Genomic DNA, 20,942 nt, shown 5'->3' with positions numbered 1-20,942 from the left:
TATAAAATCACTCCATATGCATGTGAAAGCTGGACAGTGAATAAAGAAGACTGTAGAATAATTGATGCATTTGAATTATGGTGTTGGCAAAGAATATTGGAATTACCATGGACTGCCAGAAGAAGAAACAAATCTATCTTGGAAGAAATACAAGTCAGAATGCTCCTTAGCAAATAGGATGGTGAGACTTCATCTCATGTACTTTGGACATATTATTAAAAGGGACTAATCCCTTTGGTATGGGTTGCACCTCAATGTAAAGAAGACAAAAATCCGCACCACTGGACCAAGAAACAACATCCAAATAAATGGAGAACTGATTTAAGTTGTCAAAGACTTCACTTTGCTCAAATCAACCATCAACACTAATGAAAGCAGCAATCAAGAAATTAAATGATGCATTGTGTTAGGGAAAGTAAGATGAAATAGAGAGTCAGCAAACTTGGTAAGATAGAGAGTCAACAACAACAACAAACAAGAAAGACCTCTACTAGCTGGATTGACACAGTGGCTTTAATAGTGCGATGGTGAGACCTGAATTATATCCCAACTGGTTACAAGGATGCACCAGAGAAGGGTTGCTTTTCATAGCATTTGCCTTGCCTTGCTTGAGCTTTAGGAGAAAAGTGTTTGTGGAAACATCACTGAGGCACCCTTGCTTTGCGGTTCTGAGTGGGTATATTTGCTTTCTCACTCCCATGTTTCTTTTTGCAAAATCACATCCTACTGAATTCTCTTGGTGTGCTTTTCAACAGCATGTTTTACTTTTTGGTTGTCAGAGGTTGTAAATTCTCTGAGCTAGAAAGTATTTTGTGAGGAGCTTCTTAAGTGGAGTTACCTTTCTTTCAGCACAGTAAAAAATAAAAAAATTCAAGCTTTGAGTCTTGTGTAGAATGTATACATTTATTTGTGTAAAGAAAGGATTAGGAGGGCAGTATTTATTTCTGGGCTGGGGGCCTGTATCCTGGTGGGGCTGAAAGAGCACTCTCCATTATCTGTATATTTCAAATACTGGTTGTTGTTGTTTTTGTAAATGGTCTGTGTATGACTTATCTATATTTTGTATACATGAAAATAAATAAAATAAAACATAAGGCTAGCAGACTCAGATTTTTCCATCTATATTCTTGAAGTCTCTCTCTGTGTATGTATGTGTGGTAGATAGGAAACAGCAGGGAGTAGGAAGTAAAGGAAAAATATTTCATCTTTGAATTATCTTAAGGGGTGCATATGTCTCTTCTAGCCATCTACCACTTGTCTGTCAGTTTGTTATACTATAGTTGCTAGTGTGTTGCTGTGTTGCTGGCAGCCATGCCAGCAGTATTTTAAATACCAGCAGGGTCGCCCAGGGTAGACAGGTTTCAGCAGAACTTCCAGACTGAGACAGATCTGGGGAAGGAGAGAAAGATCACTTCTGAATGGTTAGTCATTGAAAATGCTATGTATAGCAGCAGAATACTATCAGCTATAGTGACAGAAGATGAGCCCCTCAGGTTGGAATACACTCAAAATATGATAGAGGAAGAGCTTCGTCCTCAAAGCAGAGCTGACATGGATGGCGTTAAGTTTTTGGGAACTTCATTTACTGATGTGCCACGACTCAAATAAACAACTACAAACATCATTAATAATTAGAATGTGGAACGTGTAAAGTATGAATCTAGGAAAATTGAAAGTTGTCAAAAATGAAATGGAACATACAAAGATCAATATGCTAGGAATTTGTGAGCTGAAATGGACTGGTATTGGTCATTCTGAGTCAGGCAGTCATATGGTTTACTATGCCAGGAATTACAAATTCAAGAGGAATGATGTCACATTCATCATCAAAAAGAACAGTTCAAGATCTGTCTTGAAGTACAGTGCTGTCTGTGATAGGATAATATCCATATACCTACAAGGAAGACCAGTTAATACCACTTTTATTCAAATTTATGCATCAGCCACTAAAACTAAAGGTGATGAAACTGAAGAATTCTACTAACTTATTTAGGACTCCTGAAGTGGCACTGTGAACCACAAAGTCGGCAGCTCAAACCCACTAGCTGCTCCTTAAAAACTCCATACATTATCACTATGAGTCAGAACAGATTTGATGGCACTTAACAACAACAACCAACTTATTTAGTCTGAAATTGATCAAACATGCAATCAAGATGCATTGGTAATTACTGGTGATTAGAAAGTGAAAAATGGAAACAATGAAGAAGGATCAGTAGTTGGAAAATATGGCTTTGGGGATAGAAATGATGCAGGAAATGACAGCATAGAATTTTGTAAGCCCAATGACTTATTCATTGTAAATACCTTTTTCAACAACATAAAAGGTGGCTGTACACCTGGATCTGACCAGATGGAATACACAGGTATCCAACTGACTATATCTGTGGGAAGAGATGATGGAGAAGCACATTATCACGAGCCAAAACAAGGCCTGGGGCTGACTGTGGAACACACTATCGATTACTGAAGAAAATTAAAACAAGTCTACGAGATTCAAAATATGACCTCTAGTATATCCCACTGGAATTTAGAGACCATCTCAAGAAGATATTTGATGCATTTGACACTAATGATGGAATACCAGAAAAGTTGTGAGATAACAGCAAGATTATCATATATAAAGAAAGCAAAAGGTCATTAAAGATAGGAAAAAAAGAAAAATCTAAGGTGGATGTCAGAAGAGACTCTGCAACTTGCTCTGGAGTGTAGAGAAGCTAACGGGACTGGGAAAAAATTATGAAGTAAAATAACTGAACATAAAATTTCAAAGGGTAGCTTGAGAAGACAAAGTTAAGTATTATAATGAAATGTGCATAGATCTGGAGTTAGAAAACCAAAAGGGAAGAACATTCTAAGTACTTCTCAAGCTGAAAGAACTGAAGGAAAAAATTCAAGCCTTGGCTTGCAATACTGAAGAATTCTATGGGCAAAATACTGAATGATGCAGAAAGCACTGGAAGAAGATGGAATATATATAATCATTGTACCTAAAAGAAATGGTCAATATTCAACCATTTTAAGAGGTAGAATATGATCAAGAGCCAATGATACTGAAGAAGGCCAAGCAGCACTGAAGGTACTGGTGAAAAGCAAGGATCCAGGAATTGGCAGAATACAAATAGAAATCTTTCAACAAACTAACTCAGCAGTGGAAGTTATCACTCATTTATACCAAGAAATTTTGAAGACAGCTATAAAGAGTTCCATATTTGTGCCCATTCCAAAGGGAGGTGACCCCATGGAATACAGATATCATTGGACAATATAATTTTTTTTCACATGCAAGTAAAATTCTACTGTCTATAATTCAAAAGCTGTTACAACAGTACTGACAAGGAACTGTCGGAAATTCAAGCCCGATTCAGAAGAGGATGTGAAACTAGGGTTATCATTGTTGATGCCAGATGGATCTTGGCTAAAAGCAGAGAATGCCAGAAAGATGTTTGCTTGTGCTTTGTTGACTATGAGAGACATTTGACTATATGGATCATGACAAGTTATGGATAACATTTCAAAGGAACCTGTACCTAGACCAAGGGGCAGTTGTTCGAACAGAACAAGGGGACACTGAATGGTTTTAAATCAAGAAAGATTTGCACCAAGGTTATATCATTTCACTATACTTATTCAGTCTACATGGATGCTGAGCAAATAATCCTAGTAGCTGAATTATATGAAGAGGAACATAACATCAGGATTGAAGGAAGAACCATTAACAGATGACATAACCCTGTTTGCTGAAAGTAAAGAGAAGTTGAAATACTTAATGATGAAGATCAGAGCTATAGTCTTCAATATGGATTGCATCTCAATATAAAGAAAATGAAAATCCTCATATCTGATCAATGAATAGCATCATGATTGAAGATTTTAAAGACTTCATTTTGCTTGGATCCATAATCAATCTTGATGGAAATGGCCAACAAGAAATGCAAAGATGTGTTACATTAGGCAAATCTGCTGCAAAGACCTCTTTAAAGTGTTAGAGAGCAAAGAATGTCCGTTTGAGGACTAAGGTGCTTGGTTCAAGCCATGGTATTTTCAATTGCTTCATATACATATGAACATAAGACAATGAATAAGAAGACCTTTGAAGAATCAATGCAGTTGAATTTTGGTGTTGACAAAGAATATTAAAAGTACCATGGACTGCCTGAAAAACAAACAAATCTGGTTATGGATAAAAGTGCAGCCAGAATGCTCGTTAAGAACCAGGATGGCATGACTTTGTCTCTCATACTTTGGATATGTTGGCAAAACTGGCTAGTCCCTTGAGAAGTACACAATGATTGGAAAAGTGGAGCTTCAGCAAAAAAGAGGAAGACCCCCAACGTGATGGACTGGCAAAGTGGCAGCAACAATGAACTCAAACGTAACGATTGTGAAGCTGGTACAGGAGCAAGCAGTGCTCCGTTCTACTGTGCTATGGTTTTTCTGGTCACTATGAGTTGAAACTGACTCAACCACATCTAACACTACTACTAACTCTAGCCATAGTCTCTATAATCCCAACAAATTACTTTTCCTGATGGTCCTGTGTAAGAGACAGTGAGTGAAGCTACTTGTAGGATTCTATGAATCAATTGTGAGTGATTGTTAACAGGGCTTATTGTGATTTTAAAACTAGGAATTCTAGTGTGGTATAAAATGAGCCATTTTACAAGCAGAAGAAAGAAGTTCTGGATTACAAATTGGTCTACTAACTTCCAGGTCAGCAGTTTGAATCTACCAGCCACTCCAAGGGAGAAATATGATGCTTTCTGCTCCTGTAAAGATTGATAGCCACAGAAACAAGTTGGAACTGACTCCACAGCACATAATCATCACCAAAAGGAGGAGGGAGGGGAGCTCATTACCATCAAGGAAGACGAGCAAGCAGTGGAGTGTGTCCTTTGAATCTTCAGATCCGTGCACTTTGAAATGCCTTGATCCAGGTACAGAAAACTGTAACACCAAAGAAGTGATAGAGGAGCAGCAGCAGAAGTAGAACTAAGAGCCAGAGCACCAGACAGTGCTGTGGGCTTCCTGACCCGCACAGAGAGTCAAGTTGAGTGCCTACAGAGAGGAGGCTAAATGGTGCTGTGGGGTGCCCATAGGCACTTAATTGGAGAAGCTAGTTTTGCTGACCCAAGTGCCTTCAGGCTGAGGCTTATAGCCTATGGAGTGCCCTCTGGGAATTCAGCAGCAGCCCTTAAACAGTTTTGTGGCATTGCCTGTGGGCATGGCTGAGGACTCTCCATATGCGAAGAACTGTACCCTGATCATTTCTGATCCTCCATTGTAACCTGCTAACATCCCTCATAAATCCCGGAACTGGGAGTATGGTTCTGTGTGGGAAGGATGGTATCTGAGTTCTGTGCTGGAGGAAGGATAATTGAACACTGAAGGCATGTCTGACCTCAGCCCCATAGGAACAGGCCTTGGGCTATGTGGAATTTGATCTTTCTTCCTTATGAAGTAAGAGTTCAGATGATGATGCCGCCACACTTTTTCCTCTTTAACATAGAGACTATGGAGCCCTAGTGTGGTGCTGTGGGTTAATGAGTCAGACTGCAAAGCTGTTTGAACTGCAAGATCAGTGGTTCAAGCTCACCAGCTGCTCCTCGGGAAACCCTATACAGGGTCACTATGGTTCAGAATCGACTCGACGGCACTTAACAACAACAACATAAAGACTATAAAAAATGCCCCCAGGTTGACATTCTAGCTGTGTTGATTGCAACCAGAATATGCTTACCTGGGAGAGCCTGTCCCCTTCCGAGGTATCCTTACCCCAGCGCAAGTAGCCAACCTCGCTGCGGGCCAGGACTCCATGTAAGACTTCTTGAGAACTTCCATTCTGACAGCCATTGAAAACATTTGGACTTGCTCTTCCAGTTAAAATCATGTTCAGCACTGCCTAGATGGGGTATTTTACAAATATTTACAATTTAGGTAGTAATGAGGTAAGATTGAAATCTGTTCTTTGCATTAAAAAAAAAAAAGTTTTAAATGACTATTTTTACTAAAAAGAATGAAACCATACAATACACAATTCTGGGAAAGCATAAAGCCTAAGTGCTGGTAGAACTGAAACAATAGTTTATTGACTTTTTTCTTGAAATGGACTTAACTGCCCATGTATACCACTCTGATCTTATTGTCTTTCCTCCCTGTAAATTCCTTTAAACTTGATTTCCATAATCATGACTCAAAAAGCATTGAGTAACTCAAGATACTTCTTATTTAGAGGATCCTGGTGGGTCTGGTCACATTTTCTAATGTTTTTGGAATCTCAGGGATGTAGCTCTCAGAGGAATCTAAGAGGGCTGTAGTAAAAATATATTCTGATAATAATCTTCTTATTCTTTCAAGATAACTTGATAACTCTGCTTAGGGAGAAAAAGCCTATTGCCACTGAGTCACCTCTGACTCATGGAGATCCATGTGTGTCAGACTAGAACTGTGCCCCGTAGAGTTTTCAATGCCTGGTATTTTTTGGAAGTAACTTGCCAGGCTTTTCTTCCAAGGTGCCTCTAAGTAGACAGAGGCATATTAAGTTAGCGACAGAGCATATTAACTGTTTGCACCACCCTGAGACTTCCTAAGGAGAATATGCTAAATTAAAGAAGCAGCCTAATTTAGATTCTATAATAGAAAGGCCAAATCTTCCAGCCCACCTGCCTGCAGAGGAAGCCTCCAACATTTGGCTGTAACAGATGAGTGGTGCTGACGTCTAGGTCCTTCTGAAGCCTGCAGATAGGAGATACCATCAGCTTTTGGGTAGAGAGGATGATTGTGCAGAGAACCTACAGTCTCTACTCTTCACCCCCAACACCAAGTAGCAGTAATAATGGCCTTTACCAGACTGTCTCTCACACAGACCCTCCTTGCATGCTTTGATCTTTCACTGGGAAGGCTTCAAGTATGGATTGGTGTAGTGATGGGGAAATTATGGATGCAGGCAGGGGATGCAAGAGGTAGTGGTGAGGGAGAATGGAGAAGACACAGACATCTTTTACGTTAGAATCCCTGTGTAGAATTCCTAGTCCAGCTCTATGAGGATGCTGGACTCTGTAGAGAAGCTATCTTCACCGTGTGGCAAGAGATTTGGCTTATTGTGGCAACACATGATCACATCAGAGTGCTGACCTAAAGCGAGGCTGAACAGGCTGTTCAAGTGGAAAACACTAGCTCTGTAGCTGAGCCCATTCCTTGGTGGCAGAAGGGGAGCCTCCACTGTTATGTCAGGGGCATGAAGTTGGGGTTCTACCCTTGGCAGCATCAGGTCTAGGTAGAATGTGGCTCTCGCTATCACCCAGGATGACATGTGGAGTGCCAGTATATGTGCTATATGTTTTCTTGAACAGACTGGAGGTTGTTCCCTTCTGCAAACAAGATATAAAAACTTAGGTCATTCATGGTGAGTGCTTTGGGTGGTGTCAGATATAACTCTGAGCACAAAGTATGGTGGGATTTTAGGTGATAGAGTATAAGCATCTTAAGTGCTAATGGTGTGGTGCTGTGGGTTAATGTGCTGGACTGCAAAGCCAGTCTGAACGCACAAGTCAGCAGTTCAAGCTCATCAGCTGCTCCTTGGAAACCCTATGCAGGGTCACTATGAGTCAGAACTGATTCTATGGCACTTAGCAACAACAACAACAACAATTGTGATATATATTTTATAATAATAAGGGAAAATGTCTCTTCAATTCACTGTAAAGGATATGAAAGTTTAGGAAGAGGTTGAGATTTAAATGTGTGTTCATTTCAAGAAAATATTTAAGCAAATAATAATATAGACCTTAAAAATGTGATGGTGGTGTGCAAAATAAAAATCACTTTCAGAAACACTGTTTTAGGAACACTGGTAACATAGTGGGTTACGCATTGGGTTGCTAACCACAAAGTCAGCAGTTCCAATCCACCAGTGGCTTCACGAACACGAGAAAGACAGACGAGGCTTTCTGTTCTGGTAAAAATTTACAGCCTTAGAAGCCCTATACAGAATTGCTGTGAGTCAAAACTGCTCTATGGCACACCACCACCACTAATTCTCTTTCAAAAGAGTCCCTATCGTTCTGTGCCTCTCACAAACTTATCTTTTCTTCAGGTTCCATAAAGCCTTTCCTGACCACCCTACCCGGTGGAGACCCTGCCTCCCCTGGAATTTGCTACAATTCATTATCTTTGTAGCTTATTGGGTACATACCAAGCACCAGTTTGTACTTGCTTGGTATCTCAATGCGCATCTCTTTTTTTCACCTCTACTGGAGTCTAAACAGTGCCAAGAACAACATTTTTCTTATCATAGAGAGACAAAATCAATTTTATGAATCATGATAATATATATTTAATTATGAAGGTTGAACAAATAAGTATTGGTGTCATCTGCCAATATTTGCAATTACAAGATGAAGGTTCCTACTACTATCTTAGAAAAACAGATTCAAACTTTCCTGATTATGTCTACTTGTTCCTTAATGTGGCCATATCAATTATAGAAAAGGGCATGTGGACGGAGGACTATATATTAGAAAAAATTTGCACATATTTTGAATATGGATAAAATTATTTTTCCCAACAAAAGAGTACATTTTTTATATGACTCCAGACCCTAGAGGAAATATCTGAGTAATTAGGTAGAGAATTTACCTTTCAAATGTCCTGGAGAAGAGTAGGCTGTAAAGAAACAGGATGACACCGTGGCATCCTTCCTCACTGAACTATTGGAAAACAAAAACATGTTTGACTAAAAGCAGTACATCTTTGGGTATGAATAGAAGAATAAATATATATATAAATATGTGTGTGTATATATTCACACTGGGCTGCTAACCTCAAAGTCAGCAGTTCCAAACAACCAGTCACTCTGTGGAAGAAAAAGGAGGCTTTCTGCTCGCATAAAGATTTACAGCCTTGGTGTGGCACTGTAGGATAAGCACTGGACTGCAAGATAGGTTTGAACTGTGAGGTCACAGGTCTAATCCTCCAGTCACTCCTTGGAAACCCTGTACAGGGTCACTATGAGTCAAAAGCAATTCGATGACACTTAACAACAACAAACATAGGGTCACCATGAGTTGAAATCGACTTGGTGGTGGTGGATTGGTTTTTTTGATGTTTATACACACACACACATACACACAAGGGGTTTCAGAAAGTTCATGGAAAAACTGCATTAACTTTTGATTCTATTTTTCCACCAACTTCTTGAAGTCCCCGTGTATGAATGCATATCTATGTAGGAGCTTGGGTGGTGCAAATAATTAAGCATTTGGCTGCTAATTACAAGGTTGTCAGTGTGAACCTAGTAGCTCCATGTGGACCTAGCGATCAGCTTCTGTAAAGATTACACCGAGGAAACCTCCTGGAGCAGTTCCACTCGGTCACATTGGATTCCTATGAGTCAAAGTCAACGCAATAACATCTAACAAGACATGTTCATCAACTTCATCCTCCTGCCTCCCTTCTTAGCTGCAGATGACACCATCATTCCCTTAGTCTTCTATTTTCCAGCATCCCTCCTAACCCAGGCCTTCAGTGTTGTTTGAAGCTGGTCTCCTTTTACCCAGCTTGTCCCAGCTCAGTGTAATCCTCTTCCTTGCCCCATCAAATCCAGGTGGAGCACAGGGGCTGTAGAAATCGCTTTTGGAGTTCAATTCCAATCCTGGTGTGATGCTGTAGGATAAACGCTAGACTGCTAACCACAAGATTGGCAGCTCAAACCCACCAGCCTCTCTTTGGAAATCCTATACAGGGTTGCTATGAGTTAGAATTGACTTGACAGCCCGTAACAACAATGTCTTACTGTAGGAGACCTGGTAGCATAGTGGATTATGAGCCAGTCTGTTAACTGCAAAGTTAGTAGGTCTGATCCACCGGTGGCTCCACAGGAGAAAGATGAGAGTTTCTGTACCCGTAGAGATTTACAGCCTCAGAAACCCTATACGGGGTCACTATGATTCACAACTGAGTCAATGGCACACGACAACATCATTTTACTAATCTCCTCACTTGCAATTGGGGCATAGAAACACTTTCTTCCCAAGCTTGTTGGATCCTGTGATCTCTAGGACCAAAGTCAAACTGTCATCCAGCATCCAGGGCCTCTTTTCAATTGGTCTCACCTTAACTTTATGTCAGTATCTGCCTAAAAGCAGCTCTTCGCTGGGCTGGCTTTAGTGGTGCCCAGGATTAATGCCCTCCTTTAAAATTTAAAGGCTTTGTTTCAGGAAGGTTTCTGCTAAAATGCACATGTTTTTCCTGAGAGGGATAAATCTCTATATGGATTGATTTATCCACTTTGCTATCTGTGACCTAGCAGGGAGCAGGATCCCCAGGCAGAAGAACAAATTCTGGAGCCATAGGAGCCAGGCAGGAACTTGAATGAGTGCACGGCAAGGGTGAGAGTGAGATGGGAAGAGGCAGGGCCTGAGGCAAACCAGAGAGCACTTGTGTATTTTTTCCTGTGGCTGCTGTAACAAATTACCATAAACTCAGTGGCTTAAAACAACAGGAATTTATTAGCTTATAGTTCTAGAGGTTAGAAGTCTGGCGTCGGTCTCAGTGAGCTAAAATCAAGGTATTGGAAGACCTGCATTTTTTTCTGAAAGTTCTAGGAGGCAATCTGTCTTCTTGCCTGTCTCAGAGTCCCTGGGTAGTGCAACAGGAAGGTTGGAGGTTCGAATCCACCCAGAGGTGCCTAAGAGCAATCTCCTTCCAAAAAATTAGCCTTTGGAAACCCTATGGAGTAGTTTTACTCTGACACATGTGGAATTACAATGAGTTAGAATTGACTTCATGACAACTTCTTTGTTGTTGTTGCCCTTCCAGCTTCTAAAAGCCACTCTCATTCCTGAATTCTGACTTTTAGCCTCCTTATAGGGATCCTGTGATTACATTTGGGAGCCCTGACTGTGCAGTGGTTAAAGCGCTCAGAAAGCCTTAGAAATACTGTGGGAAGTTTTACTCTGCCATTTAGGGGCACTGTGAGTTGGAACTGACTGGCAGCAGTGGATTGTATTTTGTGTGTGCGATTAAAACCTTACCCATCGCAAGATTCTTAATCATATCTGTAAAGCCCCTTTACCATATCAGGTAACATATCCATGGGCTCTAGGGATTAGGACAAGGACATTTTTAGGAACCATTATCCAGTCTACCACAATTTGTCAAATGGAAATAGCTGGCCCAACATTAGGTAGTTGAGAACATGTAAGAATATAGGCCCAGTGTGGCTAGATTTTCTGTTTTTTTGGGAAAAGCTAAAAATCCAGGTTTTTCTGAGGGAATGTCCTTTTTTTGATGTTCACTGATTCAAATATTTAAAAACCACACCGCTATTTGGGCTAATGCTATAGATTATATTATATTATATATGATGGGTCTACTGACCATATGTAGCTGAGACCTCTGCACAAGTAGAATGGGTCATAGAATTAATGCATTTTGATAGTGAGTGGGGTTTGGTAAACTGGTGGGGGCACTGATCACAATGTGCAGCACCAGGTAAGGGGATTTTCCTTGAGAGGAAAATATATGCCTTCAGATTTCCTCTTCCTTGGGAAATGATGCCAGCCCTTCCCCAGGGTGACTTAAGGTAATGGTCCTCTTGGATCTGCTTGGCACAGGTAGCTCTTGTGCCAAACCCACATGTGCTTTGGTGTTTGCTATTGTTTTCCAGTTCAGTGCTTGACTGGGAAGGCCTCAGTGTGTAATTTCAGCTCTGATTCACTGATTCTCAGTGCTGGCTACACTTCTGAATCCTTTGCAGATATGGGGCTCTTTGCTACCTAATAAGATATCCAAGTTTGAACTGAAGAAGTGGAAGATGGAGAAAGAGGGAAGGTTTAATTATTTTTACTACAAAGTCCATTTCTTAAAGGAATCCTCTATATTTTGTATCTCTCTGGTAGTGTAGCAGTTACGAATCGGGCTACGAACCGCAAGGTCAGCAGTTTGAAACTACCAGCTGTTCTGTGGGAGAAAGATGAGGCTTTCTGCTCCCGTAAAGATTTACAGCCTCGGAAACCCTGTACAGGGTCACAATGAGTCGGAACTGACTCCACAGCACATAATCATCACCACCCCCACCCCCACCTACCACAAGGAATCCTGGTGTGGCACTGTGGGCTAGTGCGTCAGACTGCAAAGTCATTTGAACTGCAAGGTCCATGGTTCAAGCTCACCAGCTGCTCCTTGGAAACCCTATACAGGGTTGCTATGGGTTGGAATCGACTTAACGGCACTTAACAACAACAACCTACCACAAAGAGCTCCCAAGCAGGCTTACAGCTTCACGTTTTATGCCAGGTATTTAAAATCTATCATATAGATTTTATTTGTTTCATATTGCTGCTGTAACAAATTACCATACATTTAATGGCTTAAGCAATATAAATTTATTATCTTACATTTCGGGAGGTCAGGTTCATTGTGGAGGCTGTAGGAAAAATTCCATTTCCTTGCCCTTTCTAGTCAGGACTTTGAACCCCTTTCATTATGATTCAACCCCTTACTGAAAATTTGCATTTCCACCCCAGAGATACTGAATCTGAAAGGACATTTTAACAAGATGCATACATAAAATCATCTAAGGCTCTTGTTAAAATGTAAATTCTAATTCTGTATATCTGGGGTGAAAATACACATTCTCAGCAGGGGCCACATTGGAATGAACCAGTTGGAAGTCCTATTTCCAGCTTCTAGAAGATCCTCCTTCATTCATTGGCTTGTGACCAACTTCTTCCATCATATTCAAAACCAGCAATGGTAGGTTAGTATTCTTATCAAGTCACCTGGCTCTGAATTCCTCTTCTGTCTCCTGTTCCACATGTAAGGATTCTTTGATTACACTGGGATCATCTGAAAGTCCAGGACAATCTATCTGTTTTAAAGCTGACTGATTAGCAACTTTGATTCCATTTACAACCTTAATTCCTCTTTGCCATGTAAGATTGCATATTCATAAGTTCTGGGAAGCAGAACATAGATATCTTTGGGGAAACTATTCTTCTGCCTATCACACAGGTTAAAAACAGACCAATGAGGTGGTGAGGGAGGTAGGTCCAAGGTACATGCTTTAACCAAGAATCAATAGTTAGTATTTGGCTGAAAATCCATGCCCATATTTTCTGCTGGTATAGGACTTGGAAAGGAATAGAGCAGTGAGTTTCATGGATCACATTTCTCTATCCCATGTAAGTTCAGAGTTGTACCAGAATAGCTTAATGGTTGTCTTGCTAATTGTCCTTGCTTTTAAAATCTTCAGATAACCCATTTTCATTCTCCTCTTTCCACCCCAAATCCACTGCTGTCAGTTTTGATTCTGACTCATAGCAACCCTACAGGACAGTAGAACTGCTCCACGGGGTTTCTGCAAATCTTTATGAGATCACATAGCCTCATCTTTCTCCCTCAGAGAGGCTGGTGGGTTCAAACTGCTGAGCTTTCGTCTAGTCTATCAGTCTAATGCTAATTCGCTGAACCACACAGGGCGTCTTCTCCCCACTGCCCGAGAAATCTTAAAGATGCACCTTCCATTTCCCACCACCACTCAGCTCTACTTTGTCCCCCTCACCACCGGAATCACTGGAGGTAAGGACATTGTACAGAAGGTACAGATAAACTCATGGAAGCAGCAGCCAAATGATGTATCACACTGGATAAATCTGCTGCAAAAGACCTCTTTGAAGTGCTAAAGAGCAAAGTTGTCACTTTGAAGCCTAAGGTGCACCTGACCCAAGCCATGGCATTTTCAATCTCTTCATATGCATGTGAAAGTTGGACAATGAATAAGGAAGATTGGAGAAGAATTGATGCATTTGGATTATGGTGTTAGCAAAGAATATTGAGATTACCACGGACTGCCAGAAGAATAAACAAATCTGTAGCAGGAGAAATAGCCACAATGTTCCTTAGAAGCAAGGAAGGTGAGGCTTCATCTCATGTACTCTGGACATATTAACTTAGTCTCATATACTTTGGACATGTTATCAGAAGGGACCAGTCCCTGGAAAAGAACATCTTTCTTGGTAAAGAGTCAGTGAAAAAGAGGAAGACCACTAATGAGATGGATTAACACAGTGCAATAGTGGGCTCAAAGATAACAATCACAATCGTGGGGATGGGGTAGGACCAGGGCAGTGTTTTATTTTGTTGAATGTAGGGGTCTTTATGAGTCAGAACCAATTCACTGGCACCTCACAACAACAATGGCAACAACAACTGATAGAAGAGGTAAAATGTAACCTGAAGTCATTTACTTGGACTCAATACAGCTGGTTATTTTTGGCAGCTAAGATGAGGGCCTTAGTTTTCTATCATTTTTGTTTTTTGTTCATTAGATGAGGCAAAGGTAGCCTTAGTATTTTTCCCCCACAAAAGAAATCCTGGCATAGGCCCTCTAAAGTATTATCCTCTGAATTTGATTAGCCGAGGAAAAGAGGCATTTGTGAGTGGACCTTTGTGATCTGGACCTCTTTCTAGGTTGTGGGGAGGGAGAAGCAGTCTTCTCTTTCTCAGAGTCCGCCTTTCTTAGCTCTCAAAATGACCTGGTTTTCTTAACAAGCATCATTAGGACTATACTTTATAAAAGAAAGAAGATTCCTGTAAGATCAGTTGAACATAAAGGAATTTTCTCAACACTTAAACACTTACACATTGTAAATGATCATAGATGAATTTCTCAGTGGCGTCTTTCTCTAAAAATTCAAACAGCTGGAGCTATAAATCAAGAATAGAAGATAAAAATGAAAAGGAAGATGAAAGTCACATCTAAGAGATATCAACTCTCTGTTATTACCTCAAAGGAGTTTTTTATTTCATTGCACAATCACATTGCTAAAAGCTTGGCACATTATCTTACATAAGACCATGTAAACCATACATGGGGAAACTGGGTGACAACCGGCATCGTGACTTTTACATTCCTCAATTTTAAGCCATTAAGCATTACAACGACAAACATGATTTTTCCCTAATGGAATTTAATTATTTTTAAAATAGTCGCTATGAAATGTTGTTAATGATGATTTCAGGTATGGGATAATCTTGAGCATGGTAAATTCTGGAAGGAAGAATTCACAGCAGGACTCTTCATTTTGGGTTCTGGGTCACTTATAGCCCTGGGCACTTGCTTCTTTGAAAGGCACCTTTAGCTCCAACCAGGTGTCCCTGGGGCTCAAACTTCATTTCCCTGGCCAATTTAGATGCACTCTGAGGTGTCTTGGCCCTGTATCTGGTAGTATAGGCAGGAGTGCACTTACCCGCTCTGTGAAATCATCCCTGGAGTAGTCAGGGGTTGAGTCAACGCAAGTGTCCTTAGTGAGAAGACAGATGGTGGCCTTCTGAGCTGCTCCTGCAGCCCACAGGATGCCAGCAAGTGCCTTGGCCAGGACCTGCTCTTGCTCCTTCTTGCTTATTTCATTTAAGCTACAATGCAGGAGATGGGAATATGAAATCATAGGAATGATTCCCACTCATGTGCTATTGTTAAATGCCATTGAGTCAGTTCCAACTCCTAGCGACCACATATAGGGATTTCTGAGGAGCAGCTGGTGAGTTTGAACCACTGACCTTGTGGTTCAAACTGACCTTATGGTAAACTGCTTATCCTACAGCGCCCCACCAGGACTCGTTCATAAATACAGATTAAAGCCTAGAAAAGTATGTGGCAGTACTACTATGTTACCTGGGATTGCTGTGTTAAAATCAACTCAATGGCCCTCAACACCATTTTGTGTTTTTTTTTTTACTTTACCTTTTTCCTTTCCTCCCTCCTTCCCTTACAAGTTTCTCCTGAGGGCATTTCCTTAATAAATCACTTGCATAAGAATTCCCATCTGAACATCTGCTTCTAGGGAACTTGACAATTCACGACCTTAAAATATATTGTACATTTAGTTCCTGTTTTTCGTGATAACTCATCCTGTCTATGGGCAGATATATGCAGTTTACTTCTTTATATTTCTTCTAATATCTAGTATGGGACTTTGCACATGATTTAGAGTTTGTTAACTTCTAAGGAAAGAGTGTTGGAACTGATTTTTTTTTTTTTTAAGGCAACTACCAAATGCTGTACTTTGTGATCTAGGTTAAGTAAGTGAATTGATCTTTCATTTACTGTTTTTTCCATCACCCCCTTTGTTCCTCCCTGAATTTGTTAGGAGGGTGGGGACTTGCCATCATTTGTGGGCAAACAAGCCCACCTGGGACCTGGTGCTTAATTTGACCTGACAAGGTGGTCTGCAGCAGAGCATAAAACCTGCCAACATTATTCCTGCAGCTGAACAGTGAGAATGACTACTCCAGGAGAGCCCTCCCTAGCCACAGACTCCATCCCTCTTATGAGCCATTTCCATCTTATGAGGCAGCTCTCCTTCCTGAAGCAGCTGAACTTTTCAGTTGTGCTTATTTAGCATATAAATTTCGAGTGAAATGGGTAACTCGGTCAAGTACTTCTCATAGTCCTCTTACCTGTGAATGTTGCCATCTTTTCCCTTCCTTGTAAACAGCAAGTATTTGATGATGAATACTTGTACAGCCATCTGAATACCTCGGGCACCTCCCTGAAATGGAGAGGATGAAGACTGGAGTGTGTCGGGATGGGAGCAGGGATTTACAGTTGTAATGGAACAATTGGGGAAAGGTGGGGCAGGCAACGATACAAAGGAGAAGTCTTGGAAATGATGGCATTATCTTTTCTTCTCTGCATTATCTAATTTTTTCTCTCCTGGTATAATGGGGTCTCCTTGGCTGAATGATGGGAGGAGACATTGTATGTGTGTGTGTGCCAGCCTATTCTTCAGGCTGGGCCAGAATCTGCAATGACTAGTTTTTTGTTTTGTTTTGTTTTTGGCACTCAGTAGTTTGGGGATACATGTCCTCTTCTAGTCTACTTTAAGGAACCCTGGTGGCACAATGTTTAAGCACTCAATTCAAACCCATCAGCCACTCCTCAGGAGAAAACACGTGGCAGTCTACTATAACAGTTACAGCTTAGAAAACCCCAGCAGGCTGTTCTACTTTCTCATATAGAGTTGCTATGAGTTGGCATCTACTTGACGGTACACAGTAACAGTATTCTACCTAAGGACTATCTGGTGGGTGTAAATGTTTAACACACTTGGCTGCTAACCAAAAGATTGGCGGTTCAAGTCTACCTAGAGGCACCTCAGGAGACAGGTGTGGCAAATTACTTCTGAACAGTCAGCTAGTGAAAAACCTATGGAGCACATTTTCACTTTGACAACATGGGGTTGACAATGAGTTGAAGTCAAATCTGCATAACAACTGGTAAATCCTACATTCACCGTGCCCCTAAGTGAGTAAGGAAGACCGTAGAAGAATTGATGCTTTTGAGTTATGGTGTTGGAGGAGAATAGTGAAAGTGCCATGGGCTGCCAAAAGAACCAACAGATCCATTTTGGAAGAAGTGCAGCCAGAGTGCTCCTTGGAGGCCAAGATGGCCAAACTTCATCTCTCATACTTAGGACATATTGTCAGGAGGGACCAGTCACTGGAGAAGGATATCATGTTTAGGAAGGTGGAGGATCAGAGAAAAAGAGGCAGACCCCAATGAGGTGGATTGGCCAAGTAGCAGCATCAATGGACTCAGGCGTGGCTACAGTAGTGAGGTTGGTCCAGGATCATGCAGTGTTTCGTTCTGCTGTGCATAAGGTCGCTATGAGTTGGTACCGACTTGATGGCACCTCACAACAACAACAACAAAGAGGTAAGGGAGGTACCCTGGTGGCATTGGTTAAGTGTTTGACTGCTGAGTGAAAGGTTGGCATCTTTAACTCACCAGCTACTTTGTGGGAGAAAGCTATACTGTACTGTAAAGATTACAGCTTTGAGAACCATATGGAGCAATTGTCTTCTGTTCTATGGAGCCACTGTGAGTCAGAACCAACTCAGTGGCAACATGCTTGATTTTGGTTTAGGTAAGAAGCTAGTTCTTGAAATTTAGGTGTTAACTGCCAGTTGATGGTGTTAATTGGTGTGACTTAAAACAAGCCAAAAAAAAAAAAAAAAGTATCTAGAGCTCATCCAGCCTTCTAAAGCCTCATCAATGCCTAATACTTGGAGAGAAGAGATGGGAAGACTAGAATTTGAAGGAAAAGAAATTGGGGTTTGAGACTTGCTACAACCCAGACGGGATGTTATAATTTCAAATAGCCTGTTCTAACTTGAAGCTAATTTTTCTATATATGATTATAATGGAAACATACATTCATGAGGAGTCAAAGGAAACATGGGTAGGGAACATGGGAGGAGGATTTTTAAACATTATCAATTGACTATTACCTTTCCCATTTCCAAAGCAAAAGCCAAGTCAGAAAATGGTTTATGGAACTTGAAATAGGCCCTTTTCCAATCATAGCTGAAGAGATGGGTAGTGTTTCCAAAGAGGTTCTGTCGCAACTTCTGAAAAAAAGGGAAATAAATTATTCAACTGAAGATAACTCTTCTGAGACATACTCCTTGTCAGACCTTAAGTCAGATGGTGGAACCACACAGGTGGTTTTCCCCTTCCTACATTCAGATTCACACTGCCTGTATTTTAACTGTGAAAAGTTCTGTGCAAAAGAGTCATGTCAGTTTCATTAATGGTATCTTACCATGAAGGCTTTGTGTGCCAAACCTTCAGTGACGCTTTCCAGCCCTCTTCCCGGTACCTCCTTATCCTCTTTTGTAGGTGACTTCTCTGGTCCTGTGCCTATACTCCTTATTTCCATGAGTGTGTCACTTCTGCTTCCACCTGGGGTCTTCTCTCTCACTCCAGAAAAGAGGACAGACAGGACCCCATGTTTCTAGCCTGTGGACAGTAGCAATTTAAATGATATTAAATAGGCATTATCTTTTCTCTTGGTCTGGGATCTTTGAGATATTCCTGGATACTCTACAGAAACAGGAGAGGACCTTTAGAACATCCCAAAAAAATAGAAATAATTTTGTATATTTCTTTATAAACCTAGACATATGAAAAAAAAGCTAAAAAGGGAATCTATTCATAATCAAACCCCACAACTATGTAGAAGACAGAATGTGTGACTTTCCATAAGTTAAGTACAAAGAACCATATAAGAACAGAGGAAGGGGAGAGAATTTCTGATTAAAATACTCAGGAAGACCTCCATTCTAACTAGGTAGATGGCATTTAGCATATATTGAGCCTATTCTACGTGCCAGGTACTGATTTAAGTGTTTTATATTCAGGATGGTGTTGTTAGTTGTCAACAAGTCAATTCTGGCTCCTGGCATCCCTGTGTGTACACACTAGAATTGTTCCCTAGAACTGTTTTCAAAGTTGTAATGTTTCAGAAAGCAGATCACCAGGTCTGTCTCCTGAGCACCTCTAGATTGGTTTAAACTGCCAACTTTGCGACGTGTAATCGAGTGCTTAACTGTTTGTGCTACCACATTTAAGGTTATTGTTGTTAAGTGCTGTTCCAACCCATGGTGACCCTGTATAGAGTTTCTGAGGAGTAACTGGTGAGCTTGAACCGCCAACTCAGTGGTAGATAAGGTAGAGAGAGATAAAATAACTGAAACACAGAGAGGCTGTGGTATTTGCCTCAGGTCACCCAGTTAGTAGAAACAAAGCTGGGATTCACACCATTCTCCTAACACTGCTGAAGTGATTCTCCACCTTTAAACCTGTGTATTCCATCTTTATGATTCCTGTCATGCATATGCATTAATCATCATTTTCTTAATAGTTTTAACTAACTTGGGTCACTTTTTAAATAACTTGTTGTTGTTAAGTGCTGTTGAGTTGGTTCCTACTCATAACAACGCTGTATAAGGTTTCTGAGGAGCAGGCGGTTGGTTTGAACTGTCGACCTTGTGGTTCACAGTCCAGTGTTGATGCCAGTGCTTATGCCAGGAGTCCTAAAAGAGATAGGAAGTGCTAAAGAGGTGTGAACACATGCTGCCACGAACCTTATCTGAGGGATTGTCTACCAGAGTGGAGAAGGGGTAACTTTCTTACCAGGCTACTCAGTGTCACTTAATATGTTACTTAATGCCACATCCCCAAAGTACTCAATGTTCCATAGAGGCAGCCATCACACACTCTGGGACACACCACACAATTGTCTATACAAGAACGGAGGCCGGACAGAGAGAAAGATCTACAAGCACACATATATACACACATTAAGTATCCATGAGTTCAGGGATGCTCTATGTGTTTTTGGACTCCTGGAACCGGCAGTAGAGGGGAAGTTGAGGTTGGAGAGTTACCAGTTGCTGTTGAGTCAACTCTGACTCATGGTGATCCCAACTGAGTCAGAGTAAAACTGTGTTCAGTAGGGTTTTCACTGGCAAGTTTTTGAGGAAGTAGATCACCAGGCCTTTCTTCCAATGCACATCTGGGTGGACTCAAACCTCCAACCTTTCCATTAGTAGCTGATCATGTTAACCACTTGTACATAGCTTGAGCCTAACCCTGGAGGGCTTGGAGTATCATAGTCAGGCATTTGGAGCAAGTTTAAGAGTGTGAACAAATGGAGTATGGAGTCTGATTGGTCTAGAACCCTCAGTACTGCTTCCCAGGTGTGAGCCAGTGACAAGGAGACATAGCAGGGCTCCGAGAGCAAGCTTTCAAGTAGGTTTCAACTCAGAGCCACCCTGTGTAGGGTTTCTGAGGAGCAGCTGGTGGTTTTGGACTGCCAACATTGGGGTTAGCAGTCTAATACTTTATCGAATGGAGCAACACCAGGACCCAAGGGAGAGTCACAGGAGATCTAGAACATGCATCTAGAACATTCTTCCCCAAAGCATGTCTGTCCAGGATCTGGTTCTGTGACTATAGATGATTTCCTGACCTTCTTTTTTTCCCACCCTCAGTAGAAAAGCTTGGAGTCCTTATGTGATGCTGCAGTATAATGTGCTGGACCACAAGCTCAGTTTGAACCACAAGGTCAGTGGTTCAAATCCACCAGCTGCTC

General features: G+C 41.1%; 1 protein-coding gene across 1 annotated transcript in view; it reads right to left on the bottom strand.

Annotated features, from left to right (window-relative positions):
* LOC102811650 (protein FAM188B2-like) overlaps window positions 1-20,942 on the bottom strand; it is a 46,335-nt gene that overhangs the window by 14,661 nt on the left and 10,732 nt on the right. Inside the window, exons 4-10 of the mRNA XM_006868000.1 lie at window positions 18,295-18,414; window positions 16,462-16,553; window positions 15,252-15,417; window positions 14,644-14,709; window positions 8,638-8,708; window positions 6,663-6,735; window positions 5,741-5,902 (exon numbers count right to left, since the gene is read on the bottom strand). Coding sequence (XP_006868062.1) covers window positions 5,741-5,902; window positions 6,663-6,735; window positions 8,638-8,708; window positions 14,644-14,709; window positions 15,252-15,417; window positions 16,462-16,553; window positions 18,295-18,414 — 750 coding nt within the window. The remainder of the gene's footprint in view (window positions 1-5,740; window positions 5,903-6,662; window positions 6,736-8,637; window positions 8,709-14,643; window positions 14,710-15,251; window positions 15,418-16,461; window positions 16,554-18,294; window positions 18,415-20,942) is intronic.

Source organism: Chrysochloris asiatica, unplaced genomic scaffold (assembly GCF_000296735.1).
Source record: "Chrysochloris asiatica unplaced genomic scaffold, ChrAsi1.0 scaffold00113, whole genome shotgun sequence".
Lineage (NCBI taxonomy): Eukaryota > Metazoa > Chordata > Mammalia > Afrosoricida > Chrysochloridae > Chrysochloris > Chrysochloris asiatica.
Note: the sequence above shows the minus strand (reverse complement) of the source record. Positions and strands in the feature narration are given on the sequence as shown.